The sequence below is a fragment of the Microcaecilia unicolor genome, chromosome 11, assembly GCF_901765095.1.
Source record: "Microcaecilia unicolor chromosome 11, aMicUni1.1, whole genome shotgun sequence".
Classification (NCBI taxonomy): domain Eukaryota; kingdom Metazoa; phylum Chordata; class Amphibia; order Gymnophiona; family Siphonopidae; genus Microcaecilia; species Microcaecilia unicolor.
Genome location: NC_044041.1, coordinates 159675187 through 159691358, shown reverse-complemented (window position 1 = coordinate 159691358; position 16172 = coordinate 159675187). Strand labels below are relative to the sequence as shown.

General features: G+C 42.9%; 1 protein-coding gene across 1 annotated transcript in view; it reads left to right on the top strand.

Annotated features, from left to right (window-relative positions):
• The first annotated feature begins 536 nt into the window (after positions 1 to 536).
• LOC115480078 (homeobox protein six1b-like) overlaps positions 537 to 16172 on the top strand; it is a 32181-nt gene continuing 16545 nt past the window's right edge. Inside the window, exons 1-2 of the mRNA XM_030218527.1 lie at positions 537 to 924; positions 6438 to 6601. Coding sequence (XP_030074387.1) covers positions 541 to 924; positions 6438 to 6601 — 548 coding nt within the window. The 5' untranslated portion in view covers positions 537 to 540. The remainder of the gene's footprint in view (positions 925 to 6437; positions 6602 to 16172) is intronic.

The window sequence follows — 16172 nt, the reverse complement described above, 5'->3', positions numbered from 1 at the left end:
GTGTGGGCTGAGCCTGTAACTGATATCCCCCAAGCCTACCCTGGGCAGCATAATTTGGAGCCACAAGAAACAGAGTGACAGCTGAAAGAGAGAGAGTGAGAGAGCAAGCAAGGCAGAGAAAGATCTTCCCTGGGGATGAAGTAACCATATATCACTGTGACTCTATCATTCCAGGAAAGGATCCAGCTCATTCTCCCATGCCAAGCTCTGGTCCTTCGCAAAAGACTTCAGGGGAAAAATTAACATAGCTTTTTTATTATTATTATTATTATTTATGCAAGAATCCTACAGTTTTTTAAAAGGTTGGGAGTATACAGTTTGAATGAGCAGGAAAAATACAGAGTTGGTCTCTGCTCAGTACCAGGAAAGTTACAGCAATCCCAGACAGGGACTGCAGTCAGTTCTTCCTGTACTTCAAGACTCTGAAAGCCATTGGACAGTCAACTACAGGAATCAGGGGACCTCCCCCTTCAAATTTGTGTCCCCCCAGGGAGAGTTGGGTTCCTTATCCTGTTGGATGGTTCCTTTAGAAGGTTCACCATGAGTTTTGGCTTCACCCAGGAGCAGGTTGCTTGCGTGTGTGAAGTCCTACAGCAAGGGGGAAATATTGAGCGCTTGGGACGCTTCCTCTGGTCACTGCCGGCCTGCGACCACCTGCACAAGAATGAGAGTGTCCTCAAAGCCAAGGCAATAGTTGCCTTCCACAGGGGTAATTTCCGAGAGCTCTACAAGATCCTGGAGAGTTACCAGTTCTCCCCCCACAATCACCCCAAACTGCAACAGCTCTGGCTGAAGGCGCACTATGTGGAGGCAGAGAAACTGAGGGGCAGACCTCTGGGGGCAGTGGGGAAGTACAGGGTCAGGCGTAAGTTTCCCCTGCCTAGGACCATATGGGATGGAGAGGAGACTAGCTATTGTTTCAAGGTAAGAAAATTGTGGATAATGAAAAAAGGAAAGCATGGCTTCTTCTGGGCAAAGGAAAGCAGCACTTTCTGAAAATGGATACAATTAGAGCTGATAGAGGTGAAAACCCATTAATTAATAAGATTAACATGTTTATTTAACTGCTTTGTTACAGTCAAATGATCATAAATGCCTACTTTTATCCATCTTGGAAGGGTGGATAAACTGACTATGCTGGGATTTGAACCCATAAGTCTCAAGATGTTACAGGTTTTACACAAGAGAGGAATATCTCCCACATGGGAAGAGGGGGGGTGGGTTATAAAGGGGTTTGCTGTAAGAAAGAATCAAAGCCCTTGAAATTACTTAATTGCTGCTATTTCAGTGCAAATTTATTATTTATCAGAATTCACATGCTACAAAAGTGTTACAGTATTGTAGTGTTGATTTTTGTTTCTCAGCTTTTCAAGGGCATTGCAAAATTCTAGTGGATACCTGAGACCCGGAGAATGCAGAACTCTTTCCTGACCAAGACCAACACTGGAACTATTTAAACATGTTGGTGGATGAGTTTTTCTAAATGGTGTGGAGTTTTTTCCAGTGGAATGGAATAATAGTTTTAGGAAAGCTATTCTGGAAATATCCAATTCTCATAACATCTACAAGAAATAGCTCAGTAGTTAAAGGGCTGGAGCAGAGAGAGTTCTGTTCCTGTACTATTTCTTACAAGAACAGAAGTATTACAGAGGTTCTGACCCATACCCCACTGAATGCAGCATTCTGTTTCTGACAATGGGCAGTTTGGGTTAATTGAAAATGCCCTGCAGATCCTAATGATGAGATGCATTCCAACGTAGTGACCTTCAAACTTTCCTGGCCAGGTAATAACGTATGGACCTGTATTCCAGAAACTTGTCCAACCCATTTTTAAAAACCCAGCTATAACAGTGCCCTTTGTCTCATCCTCTAGCAACAGATTCCATATCTTAGGAGCCTTTTTAATTAAGCTTAGCATGTGCTATGGGCCATGTAGCACTTGCACAAGGTAATATCCATTAGCACGCTAAGCTTTATTAAAAGGGCTCCTTAATTATTTGTTAACTTGGGAGGGGGGAACTTTTTAAAAAAGTGCTTTACATCTACCACCAGTTATTTTCATGGACTGTTTCCCAGTTCTAGTACCCTTTGAAAGGGTAACTAATGGTCCCCTGTTAACTTTTTCCACATCTCTCATGATGTTATAAACCTCAAGCTTTTCTTCATCAGGATTGGGCTCCCTCCAATCTTTTCTAATGCTTTTACATCTCTTCTGAGATGGGGTAAGCAGAACTGCACAAAGTGCTCAAGGTGAGGCTGCTCTATAGATTTCTACAGAGATATTATTTCATTCTCAGTTTATTTATATCTCCACATTTTTCTAGTCCACTAATCTAAAACATATTTGTCCAAAGTATATTACAATCAACATACAAAATCGAATAACACACATCTTATGAGATATTTAAATGCTGCATAATATTAGTTGCCACAGCTGTCTTTTGCTATCTTTGCCGTGGGCCTGCAAACTGATTTTCAAAAGGAAAAGCCCCACAGAGTTCATCTTTCATAATCCCTGTTCCAGCAAAGATTGCAGGTACATATGTAGCTGCAGAGTTTCTAGGTACAAACTCCCTACCAGGAAGTATGTGTGGTGGGTTAAAAATAAACTCCCCAGGTGGAGGTCACTGGGGTGACCCAGAAACTGCGGTCTTATCCAGGCCTTAGGAAAAGGACATTTTCAAAGCAGCTTTCTATGCAGGTGAATAACTACAAAGGATCCCTTTGAAAATTGCCTCCTCCCCTAAGAAAGAAAAAAAAGCCAAGGTCCCAGTGCCCTTATCAGTAAATACATAAATACAACTACACATGCATGCATAAATGGAAGACAGAAAACAAGAAATAGAATTGTTGAAATATTAAAGCTTGCAGGGGACTAAGATTTTATGACATGTCAATACCTCTTTCAAAAATATATTCTGTTGAACATAGAACTTGGTTGTTTGTCCTCACCCTGCCCCCAAACTTGGCTCCCTTTTAACTGTATCACATTGGCCATTAAGCTACACACCCACCTGGCCCATATTTTATAAGAAAAAAAGCACTTTTGCAATCAGCACAGACATTGACCACATAAGTGCTTCTGAATATCAAGCAGTAAGTGGCCAGCACAAGGAGATTTATGACAATTTCTCTGCGAAGCAGCACATGGCTTGTCTGGGAAGGGTTAGGGGGATTTCTTGCTCTTCACATATATTGTTGTAAGGTGATCTTCTGAACATCGAGGTCATTGAAATGGTCTTTTTGTTTCATCAGAGAGAGAAGTGAAGTTTCCTTAACTTCGAGGGACTTTAATTTTTTTCATTTAAGTTGATGGCTGCTTTCCACGATTATTGATTTATTTATTTGGATTTATTTATATAGGCTGGGATTTGCTGAATTCAAATCTCTATTCGTTAAGGTTTACTTATGTAAAAAGTTATTTAGGTAGGGTCTCCAATTGGGTTGGAAAGAACTGCTTTAGGTATTAACAGGTTCCTCTTCTGAATTGTCCTTTTCCAGGGGCATCCCAGGTTTTTTTGAAACCTAGCTTTCACTAATAGCTACACTGAGCAAACTAAGATCCCCTTAGTAGGCAAAGATTGGCAAGAACACCTCCTACCAAGATGGTACCATTCAACCACACAGTCATCAAATCCCCCTCTATTTCCCTCTCCTCACTACTACCACAACTGTTAACTGTTGACAGCAATTAGCCAGCATTGTTTATTGTATATCTATTTATATTCTGCCTTTAGACAATGCAGACTACAATAATTCAACCATAGACAGTATAATATACAATAAATACAATAAGTAAAAATAACAATACAAGGAAATTAAAATTGGAACATAAATTGGCAGATAATATAATCTTCACCTCCTGTGCACACTCCTGTGGCTCCCCATTGTCCCAGTCATAAACAAAATCTCATCCACTGACACATACTCCTTGATACAGATTAAATCTCTACAGATATGGTAGCTTGTCATGAACTATGGTATCACCATATTGGATTTACATCAGGGAGCCTGTGATCCCCTAGCTTGTCTTGTTTCAGAAAATTGATGTAATATTGGAGTAGCAGGAAGCACTGTAGGGCAGAATGGAGATGCACTGGCACTTTTATGTGTTTGGGGGCAGTGATGGGGGTGGGGAGCAAGCAAGAAGGACTCAGAGTGCCTCCGGCACAAATGGCCCCTTATTGAAGCTATGTGATGTCACTGAGGCAAACCATCATCAGACCTGGCACTGGTTGGGTCCACCCTTTAGTTTCTGATCTGGGCCTAAGAGTTAATGCAGGCCATATATGAGACACACTGATAGATCTAGAAACTGTTATGATGTGTGGAAAAATTAGGGGTAGAATATACTTTAATTTGTTAAACAGTTAAAAGCTCAGTACAACCTAAGAAAAGCCCACTTGTGAACATTTACCGCTCTGCACTGAACCCCTACTTAAAGTAAAATCTAGCTAGGGACATTAATGGAATTTAATTGTTTGTCTGATCTTGAGATATAAACCTCCTCCCCTCAACACCTGCAGACTTGAACCTAACAAAACACTGAAGCCAAGGCCTTGGGGCTTGTGTTACAGATTTATTATGAACTGGTTGACTAGGCAGCTTTCTGTGAAGGGAGAGTGTGAGGTATGGGGGAGGGGAGGGGGGTCCCATCATATGGAACAGAAATGTGACAAGAGAAAACTGAACACAAAATGCCTCCTCCAAAGCCATTCATATAGCAGAGACCATCTGAATTCAGCTGTTCTGGGGAGAGAGTTTGTAGGCTCCCTACAAAGCAAATAGAACAACAGAATTTAATTTGATTTATTAACTGTTATAATAAAGAGAGCATACAAATAGGTGGGAAAATGTGGGATACAAATGTAACAAATAAATCCAAAATTTGCCCAAGGTAGTATACAGACAGGTATAGCTTGAGGAAGCAACTTACATTAGTAACAGTACAACAATACTAAACTGAGCAAATGTCAGCATAACACTCAGATAAAAAGAACTGAATTTTACACAGAATGTAGAGATTGGAACTGAGATGCCCAGATTGGGACGTACTCAATTCTGGCAGTATGTTTCCCACAGCCATTTATAAAATACCTGCAGGGGAGTGCATGTGTATTTGTCAGCACGTTCTAAACTACTAGCAAGGGGGGGCACATGTATTTGCTGACACATGCAGATGGAGTAGTCATTTTATAAAGATACTCATTGAAAAAGTGAATAGTGCTGACCCAATAGCATCCACATGTAAAGTTGCTCCATATCCACATGTAGCTGCCCCATTTTACAAACCTACACATGTAAATGCTGCTAATTCAATAGTTAGGCTGCAATTTTAACTTGGTGGGGTGGAAATGATATGGAAAATGATTCCTTTAATCCCTCATTAAGACCCTGGCCAAAAAAAAGCAGTTTTAAAAACCTATATGGGCACTTAACTGGACTCCTGGGAAGTTCTGCTATATGAAAAGTGTAGGAACTGGGGTCCTGGTAAGTTCTGCTATATGATAAGTATAGGAACTAAAAGTCCGGGAAGTTCTGCTGCATCATAAGCACAGAGACTCGATTCCCAGGAGTTTGTGTTGTATGATAATCACACGAACTGGACTTTGGAGAGGTTCTGCTATAAGATAAGCACAGAGACTGGCCTCCCGAGAGGTTTTGTTATAAGGTAAGTGTAGGAACTCTGCCTCCAAAAGCCCCTACTGTACAATAAATGCAATGATTCAGCTCTTGGAAACATGATATGAAACTGCACATCATAATGAAAACACCAGCACTCTGCAGCTGCTGCAGTAAAAGTCTTAGGACTCAGTTACTGGGAGTGCAGACAGTAATGAAAGCAATTCAGGATTCAGCTGCATCCTGAAATGTTGTAAAATTAATTCCCAGTGTGCTCAGCTCCAAGGAACTCCTGTGAATAACCTGACATCCTGACCTGTTTCAGTGTGAATGTGAACTTGCATGTTTGCAACTGTGTATACAGTACACATCTGGTTTTAAAAATGATAAAGATGCTGGTGGCATCTTATAGACTAACCAGTTTATTGAAGCACGAGATTTAGAGAACAAGAGCTGCACTAATGAACTCTTTTTCTGGAATGCTTACTCAATACAGTAGTTAGACTACCACAGAGGTTTTCAACTCAGTCCTTGGGGCACACCCAACCAGTCGGGTTTTCAGGATATCCCCACTGAATTCAATAGGGATATCCTGAAAACTCCGACTGGCTGGGTGTGCCCCGAGGACTGGGTGGGTGTGACCTGAGGACTGGGTTGAAAACCCCTGGTGTACAAGGTGCCAACAGCCTCTTTGCTATTTTCACTGCTCCAGTCCACCATACCCCCACTCAACTATTTGCTTGGTATTGTGTGCAAGGTGTTTGTTCCTGACCTCATAGAGCAGGATCCACCCACCTTTGGTCTCCTCTTCCCAGGAGAAGTCACGGGGTGTCCTCAGGGAGTGGTATATACACAACCCATACCCATCACCCCGGGAGAAGAGGGAACTAGCTGAAGCCACTGGACTGACTACCACACAAGTCAGCAACTGGTTCAAGAATCGTCGTCAACGGGACCGTGCAGCTGAGACTAAAGAAAGGTAAGTGTCTGAGCTAAGTTGTGCATTTTCAGACTTGGTCTGATTGTTAACTGAGGCTACCTGGGTCCTGCTCTTAATATCTTCCTGATAAACTATTGACTCCTTATTCTTTTTCACCCCCTTTTTATTCTATCCTATTAACAACAACAAAAAACAACAACCCTGTCCTTTCACTTGCAGAGGGTCTGACCTGTAAAAGTTCCTCATCTTTCTTCATTCTATTGCCTATAACCTAAAATTGTTCTTGCAGTGTGATTTTATATTTTTATGCTGGTATTGTCTTAAAGGGCTTGTATTGTTTTGAACATCTGTGCTAGTGATTTCATCTTTGCATGCTGGAATTGTCTTAAAGGTGTTTTCATTGGAACTGTGTTTTAACCTGTGCCAAGTGTTTTAAAATTGTGACTTAATCCAAGCATTTGGTTACATAGAATCTGGTGTCTGTTTTTAAAGGTGCATTCATTAGAATTGTGGTTTGAATCTACACTGCCAGAGACTTAATTCAATCAATTCTAGTGACTGGAAGGGAAATTGTATACTGCTGTGTGGTGAAAAGACAAATACAGAACTTGGGTTTACCTTGAGAAGTGTCTGAGCTAAATTGGGCATCACTATGACCTTCATTTAGTGCAATACATGTTATGCTTTAATCCTAAGGCAAACTATCTGGAACCTTAGAGCTTGTCCTGTCTCCAAATATCATCTTTGAAAGATGAAATCAACAAACTGAAGAAGGAATTGGCTACAATCAAAGAAGCACCCAGGATTACTCATTTCCCAGCCAATTTACCACCACCACTGCCTTAGAGAATGAAACAACAGAGGAATAGATGGGTCACAGTAGGCTCTGGTAGACTAAGATCCGTGACATAGAAATACTCACACTCCCAAGCGTTGCATCATTATGATGCTGAAAAATGAAGTACTGTGGTAGAACCAGAGGCAATGAAAGTAGCACAACCCAAGAAATATTCCCCAAATAATGACGGATTGGTGAAAGGTGGAAAATTCATACTGATCGGAGACTCCATTATCAAAGGCATTAACTTAGGAACAAAGTTCAGGGGTTCCAACCTAGTGAAATGTCTTCCAGGATCTTCAGCTACAAGATGTGCAGACCGAATACTGAAAGTGATCCGAGAAGAGAGTGAGGCTTCAAACGCTAATGCTGTAATTCACTTGGGGACAAATGACCTGGCTAATAATAGCAAGTTTACAGCACAGAGAGCATTTCAGAAGCTTGGGGGAGGGAGTGAAATCTTTGGTTTGGACTGTGGCTTTTTCTGAAGTAATTCCTACGTGGGGGAAGGGAGAGGAAAGATTACGCAAAACAGTGGAATTCAATAAGTGGCTTGAGTCTTAGTGTAAAGAAGAAGGTTTTAAATACATAGGAAAATGGGGTAATAAGTGGAAAAACAGGCTGTACTGTAATGATGGGCTACATCTTTCTGTGATGGGAAAAAGGATCCTTGGGGAGAAATTCAGACACTATGTTTCTAGACATTTAAACTAGAGGGTGGGGGTGACAAAGGAAACAAGGGATTTCAGAAAGTCACTCCCAGAATAAACATGATGGCAGAGGGAAAGGTCATATAAATATAGAAAACCACTTAAACTCAAAAAGCACATGGAAAGCAATGAGCACAAATGCTTGTAGTCTAAGTAAAAAGGTTCAAGACTTGCAAGCCCTGATGTTTGAAGAAAACTTGGATATTGTTGCTATTATGGTTCAATGATTCCCATGAATGGGATGTGACCATACTGGGCTATAATTTTTTTTAGTAAGGATAGAGAGGGCCAAAGAGGTGGAGGAGTAGCGCAGTATGTGAGAGACAATATCAGAGCGGCTGAAATGCAGGGCACCTGGGGAAGGGAAGAAGCTTTATGGATCGTCCTGGAAAGAGAAGACGGAACCTGTATCCACACGGGGTTATCTACAGACCTGCTGCACAAACGGAGAAGTTAGACAAGGACTGATAGAAGATATTCAAAAGCTTGGTATGAAAGGGGAGGTGCTACTGTTGGGAGATTTCAATTTGTCTGACGTGGATTGGAATGTCCCGTTTGCAGAATTGGAAAGAAGTAGGGAGATTGTTGATGCCTGTCAAAGTGCCTTGCTCAGACAAATGGTGACAGAACCCACAAGGGAAGGGTCGATGCTGGATCTAGTGCTCATGAATGGAGGAAGAGTTTCCAGTATTCGGGTGGGTGCCCACCTATGTAATAGTGATCATCACATCATATGGTTTGATTTAAGGGCAAAGGCGGAGTGCGGATGCACAAAATTCAAAGTATTGGATATCAGATGTAAAGATTTTGATAGAATGGGGGAATACCTGAAGTAGCAGCTGTTGGCATGGGAAGGCATAGGAGATGTGGGAAAACAGTGGTCCAAGCTAAAGGCTGCTATAAATATGGTGACTGATCTTTATGCGAGGCAAGAGAAGCAGGAAGCCTATATGGTTCTCCAAACAAGTAGCTGAAAAAATAAGAGCAAAAGAGGCTTTGTTCAAGAAATACAAAAGAACGCAACGAGAGGATCACAGAAAAGATTATCGGCTGAAACTCAAAGAAGCAAAGATGGAAATTATTTCTCTTCAGTGTTCACGGAGGAAAATCCTGGAGAAGGAACATCTGAGAATGGAGTGGATACTGCGCCGTTCATGAAAGAAAGAGTTTATAAACAGCTTGAGAACCTGAAGGTGGACAAAGCTATGGGGCAGGATGGGCTACATCCCAGGATACTGAGGGAGCTCAGAGAGGTACTGGTGGGACCTCTTAAAGATTTATTTAATAGATCTTTAGAGATGGGAGAGGTTCTGTGAGATTGGAGGCGAGCAGATCTGGTCCCTCTTCACAAAAGTGGAGACAGGGAAGAAGTGGGAAACTACAGACCGGTAAGTCTCACGTCGGTGGTAGGAAAAATAATGGAGTCGCTGCTGAAAGAAAGAATAGTTAACTTTCTAGAAGCCAATGGGTTACAGGACCCGAGGCAACATGGCTTTACCAAAGGAAAAGCCTGCCAAATGAATCTTATTGACTTCTTTGACTGGGTGACCAAAGAACTGGATGAAGGACGTGCGCTAGGTGTAATCTACTTGGATTTCAGCAAAGCCTTTGATACAGTCCCCCACAGAAGACACGTGAATAAGCTGAAAGGGTTGAACTTAGGACCGAAAGTGGTGAACTGGATAGGAAACTGGTTGACCGACAGGTGGCAGAGAGTGGTGGTAAATGGAATCCGCTCGGAGGAAAGGAAGGTGACCAGTGGAATTCCTCAGGGGTCGGTGCTGGGGCCTATTCTGTTTAATATATTAGTGGGAGATATTGCTGAAGGGTTGGAAGGAAAGGTTTGCCTTTTTGCAGATGACACGAAAATAACCAATAGAGTGGATACCCTGGACGGTATACAAACGATGAGAAGGGATCTCCAAACGTTAGAAGAATGGTAGAGGGTCTGGCAGTTAAAATTTAATTCTGGAAACTCAAGACTCAGCTTCACACCCGCTGCGTCAATGTACTGTAAATGCCAACGCTGTCACTAATGGCTAACCACTGCCTCACACTTCGTGGTGGAGAAAACAAAGCCTCAGTAACACCACCCAGCCAGCCCACAATTAGACTTTAAGGCATGGGCACAGCGCACCATCATTTGGCTTAGAAAAAAACTCCACAATTACTCCGTGTTTATAGGCATCATTTATCAGCCATTTATCCCTCCAATATTTTCAGTGACAGACTTATGATTATATTACTTTGAGCACAGAATCCCACTCAATCTATATACAGTTAGTGATAATTCAGTCTTTAAATAGATCAGTTCCCAGTGTTTCAAGCCATACACCATTTAGCTTTAATCCATTCGTTGTAGTGTTTATGCTGTCCAAAAAAAACACCAGCTTTCACCCAACAGGGAGTCCCCGTTTCGCTTCCGCTGCTTCAGGGGTTCAATACTCAATATCAGATGCCGATCCAGTAGCTCTGCTGTACTCGGGATTCCACCGTCTAATGCCAAGAAATGTAGAGTGATGCACTTGCGGTGCAGAAACCCAAAAGACATACCAGATAGGAGGGGAGAGATTAGTAAGTTCAACTCAGGAGAGAGACCTTGGGGTGTTGGTGTCTGAGGATCTATAGGTGAAGAAACAATGCAACAAGGTGACGACCGTGGTCAGAAGGATGCTAGGCTGTATAGAGAGGGGTATAATCAGTAGAAGAAAGGAGGTGTTGATGCTCCTCTACAAGTCATTACTGAGGCCCCACTTGGAGTATTCAGTGTGTTCAGTTTTGGAGGCCGTATCTTCCTAAAGATGTAAAAAGACTGGAAGTGGTGCAAAGAAAAGCTACAAAAATGGTATGGGATTTGCATTGCAAACCATACGAGGAGAGACTTGCCAACCTGAACATGTATACCTTGGAGGAAAGGGGAAACAGGGGTGACATGATACAGACGTTCAAATATTTGAAAGGTGCTACTCCGCAAACAAATCTTTTTTGGAGAAGGGAAGGTGGTAGAACTAGAGGACATGAATTGAGGTTGAAGGAGGGCAGACTCAGGACTAATGTCAGGCAGTATTTTTTCACAGAGAGGGTGGTGGATGTGGAATGCCCTCACGCTGGAGGTGGTGGAGATGAAAACGGTAATGGAATTCAAACGTGCGTGGGATAAACACAAAGGAATCCTGTTTAGAAGGAATGGATCCACAGAATCTTAACGGAGACTAGGTGGTGACGCTGGTAATTGGGAAGCGAAACCGGTGCTGGGCAGACTTCTATGGTCTATGCCCTGATTATGACTGAATAAATAGGGATGGGCTGGAGTGTAAATTTTAAGGGGTTTCGACGTTAGCTTCAGAACTTAGTACAAGAACAGTGCTTGGCAGACTTCTACGGTCTGTGTCCTGAGAATGGCAAGAACAAATCAAGCTTGGGTATAAAGTATCACATAGCATGTAAAATGAGTTTATCTTGTTGGGCAGATTGGATGGACTGTACAGGTCTTTATCTGCTGTCATTTACTATGTTACTATGTTAAGATGGGACTGCAGGCTCTCCAGAACCAAACAAGTTGCTAATTATTATAGGGCTTTTAGTCAGACTGTTCAACTGGATCACCCCCCCCCCCCCCCCCAACCCAACTCTAATTCTGGTTGCAATGCAGAGAAGGAGAGATGCTTTACTATGAGCCCCAGTAATAGTCTGATACAAGAAGAAACAGAGCAGCAATTATACCATGTCCAAAACAATTGCTAATCCAGCGGTTCCAAAACTGTGTGCCGCGGCATCCTGGTGTGCCGAAGCAAACTCTCTGGGGTGCCGTGGAAAATCCCAACCTCCATCCCGCCACCACCCGAACTGCTACTGCAGACAGCAGCGGCAGGAAAAAAAAAAAAAAAAGCAAGCACAGGGCTGCAGCAGCCTTCAAGCATGAGCTGTCAGTTCTGCCGGTCCTCTGTCCCTGGAACTGGAAATTGACATCAGAGGGAACAGAGTACCAGCAGAGCCAACAGCACATGCCTGAAGGCTGCTGCGGGCCCCATGCTTGCTTTTTTTTTTTTTTTGTTACAGACACTGGGACACAGAGCAGATGGCCTTCGGGACTCGTTTTTGCTGCCAAGGAGGTTGGATGAAAACAGGACATGGGATGAAGTCAAAAAGTTGAAGCCAATAGGTCAGTCTCTGTTTCCCCTTCCCATTCAAAACAAAGCACGCAAACCTAGCAAACCAACCTGTGAGCTGCTGCATCCATGTTGTCGTTCTTTATTGTTGGTAGCATTTTTATTTAATCTCACTTGTATTTTCAAATATGCTAGCTTGTGTAGCCTACAGATGAATACAGAGGAAGTATAATAAAGGAATAACTTTTTATAGGTAGAGTAGTAATTTGTTATAAACTGTAATCAGTGTGTCATTTGGAGGGGCTGGTTATAGGGACACACTAGAACTGTTATATTTGTGCCGAGAAAAAGATGGAGACCTCTGTGGCCAGGGGTGGGGGTGGAGACCTGTGTGCCCAGGGGGGCAGAGACCTTTGTGGCCGGGTGAGGGCGGAGACCGGAATGGCTGTGGGGCGGAGACCTGTGTGACTGGGGGTGGGGAGATTGGTATGGCCAGGGGGGTACCATGAAAAATTGCTCGGGCATGAAGGGTGCCATAAACCAAAAAAGTTTGGGAACCACTGTGCTAACCCCTACTTAAAGTAAAACCACATCAGTCTCCCAGTCATCTTATTCACCCAGCATACTGGTGTCTATTGGCTCTTGCAGCTGTGACATCAATTGTGACATCACAGTCAGCACAGAATCAAGGAGGTGGGGGAGTGTATAGTTCATTAATCTTTTCTCTCTCCTGGAGGCATGTCAGGTTTTCAGGATTACCACAATAAATATGCATGAGATGCAGACTTAGACGTTGTTGCAATCACGGAGACATGGCTCAATGATTCCCATGAATGGGATGCAAACATACCAGGCTATAATGTATTTAGGAAGGATAGAGATAGTTTTAAAGGTGGAGGAGTAGCTCTGTATGTGAGAAATGATATCGCAGCGACTGAAATGACAGGGGTCTGGGGAAAGGAAGAAGCGATATGGATCACCTTAAAAAGAGATGATGGAACCTCTGTCCACATGGGTATTGTCTACAGACCTGCGACACAATCGAAGGAACTAGATAAAGATCTGGTCACAGATATCCATAAGTTGGGAAAGAAAAGAGAGATGCTGTTGCTTGGAGATTTCAGTCTGCCAGATGTGGATTGGAAAGTTCCATCTGTCGAATCGGAAAGAAGTAGAAAAATCATGGATGCTTTTCAAAGTGCTCTACTCAGACAAATGGTAATGGAACCCACGAGAGAGGGAGTGACACTGGATCTGGTGCTCACAAATGGGGATAGTGTGTCAACTGTCCGAGTGGGTGCCCACCTGGGCAGCAGTGACCATCAAATGGTTTGGTTTGATGTAACAGCTGAAGTTGGGGGCAGCCACTCAAAACTCAAAGTCCTGGATTTCAAGCATGCTGACTTTAATAAAATGGGGGAATACCTGAGGAAGGAGCTGATGGGCTGGGGGAACATATGAGAAGTGGAAGGGCAGTGGTCCAGGCTGAAAGAAGCTATAAATATGGCCACAAACCTTTATCTAATGTGTCTGTTACTCATGAACCTTAACACTATACCACTCTATATTTGTCATACCAGAATTGGCGATCGCCATCACGGTACTATGTAAGCCACATTGAGCCTGCAAATAGGTGGGAAAATGTGGGATACAAATGCAACAAATAATAAATAAATGTAAGGAGAGTAAATAAAAGCAAGAGAAAAAGGAAACCAATATGGTTCTCCAAGCAAGTGGCTGAGAAAATAAAGGTTAAAGAGTTGGTGTTCCGTTGAAGATGGACGCTTAGAGTCTCTCTCTCCCCTGCTTCGGTTGGAGCATCGGTTTAAAATACAATTTTTACCCATTTTCTTCAAGGCTTAACGAATCGCTACTTTATAATGTCCTCATCTAAATCTGCAAAGGCTGATTCACCTCACTCATCTCTGACTGGATCGAAAAGATCAAAATCAGATCCACTCACACCAGAGAAGGCATTGCAGACAGGGTTGCCATCTTCCGCGACTGAAATTATAATGGAAGAGATAAGGTCGTTAAAGGAATTAACCACAAAGCACTTTCAAGCAACGTGTGATCTGAAAGAGGATTTACAGTCCCTTACCTCTAATTTAGCAGCATTCACCCTCCGGGTAGAATCATTGGAGTCACGAGCAGATCAAACTGCTCTTTTGCTGGCACAGCAAGGAGAGAAGTCAGAGCTGCAGTTTAGAAAGCTAGAACAGGAAATTGAGGATCTATCAAACAGGAATAGAAGGAATAATTTCAGGGTTATTGGGCTCAAGGAAGGAGTAGAGGGCAACAATGTTATCCAGTTTCTCTCCTGGCTCCCACAAGCTCTACAGTTAAAAACGGACTTTCCGTTGCAGTTCGAATCAGCTCACAGATCGCCATCTTTTCACAAGCAGGGACTGCTGGGTCCCCGTCTGCTTATCGCTAAGCTCCTTCAGTATCAGCAAGCCTTATCCATACTCACGGCAGCTCGTGTGTTAAAAGACCTCCATTTCGAGGGAAAGCGGATCCTGGTGGTCCCCGATCTGGCACTAACCTCGGCTCGAAAGCGGAAGGCTTTCCTGAACCTTAGAGCTCGCCTTAAATCTGTAGGGGCTCGCTATGGACTTTACTATCCTGCCCGCATGCAAATCACTCTAAATAACACATCAAAGTTTTTTTACTCGCATCAGCTGCAATCTTATTTAGATCAGCTGCAATCGCAGGGCATGGCCTCATAATTCCTGGACTCATGTAGAATGCAGTGAAGTATCGTTTACTAGTGGAGTTGTTTGAGTGCATTTGTTTCCCTGTTTTACTTTGTTTCATGTGTAGTTCTGAGATTTCTTTGCCTGCTCAGTGACGTGTATAAGCTGGTGTTCCTTACTACATACAGAGATACCTCTGCAGTCCTGTTTAAATATACTGTGCCCATCAATTCTCTGACTTAGCAGTGGCTTCCCCTGTAAGGCTGTTATTACATCACACTGCTTTTCCCAGCTGATGTCTGCAGCCTGGGTGATAACAGTTCCTCGGCTGTGCCCTCGGGGTCTGCTTTCATCTTCCTCAATCTCTAGGGATGTATTGGGGCTTCAAACACAAACTCTGCTTGAATACTACAGTCCCACCCCCCAGGGCACAGCGCTAACAGAGTGAGAAGCAAGTCTCGATCAACATTCCTTTCCTGCTCTCTGCAACCACACTGGCTCAGCCACTTTCAGCTACAATATGCCATACAACTGAGTTTCGCTATTCCTGGCTTTGCTTCCTGGCTATGCGCATTTTAGCTCTGCTCCAGCAGCCATGTTCTCTGATTGTACTTCATCCTCTGTCAGACGATCAGAGTACCATAGAGCAACACAAACTCGCAGTGGTCACCTCCTAGCTGGACTGCTTTCTTCAGGTTCTGCTGTGGTGCTGTTCTCTCATGCCTTACCACAAGCAAAAGTAATGCCAGAGAACAAAAAAAAAAATAGGAAAAAAAAACGCAACAAACTAATTTGGGAGAAGAGTAATTAATACAAAACATACTTGAGCCTGCTCTTCCTTCCGGTTTTAGTTTGTTGCTTTGTTGTACCACAAAATGCCTTGTTTGTGAAAGTTATCTCAGGTTAACTGTATAGCCTTACTTCTTTATAGTTACTGCTGCACCTGTTTGTAACCGGAATGTTTCTCCCTAACTGGTCTGTTCACTTATGTGATAGCCTATCTGTACATATGTTTGTTATATGCTGTCTGCTATAAGTCTCTCATATCCTTCAAACATGAGGGTTCTTCTGTAAATGTGTTAAAGATACGTATCTCGGCTGCACTAAGTCAGCATTTCTCCTATACAGTATAGGAGTTTTTCCTTTTTAAAGTAGTTATGCAGTTTGGTTTGACCACGGTTGCAGGTTAGCCCCTTATGCTGCATTTGTAATGACACACCTTCTCTAGTGTCCAATAACTATGGCTCCTGCTCTCCC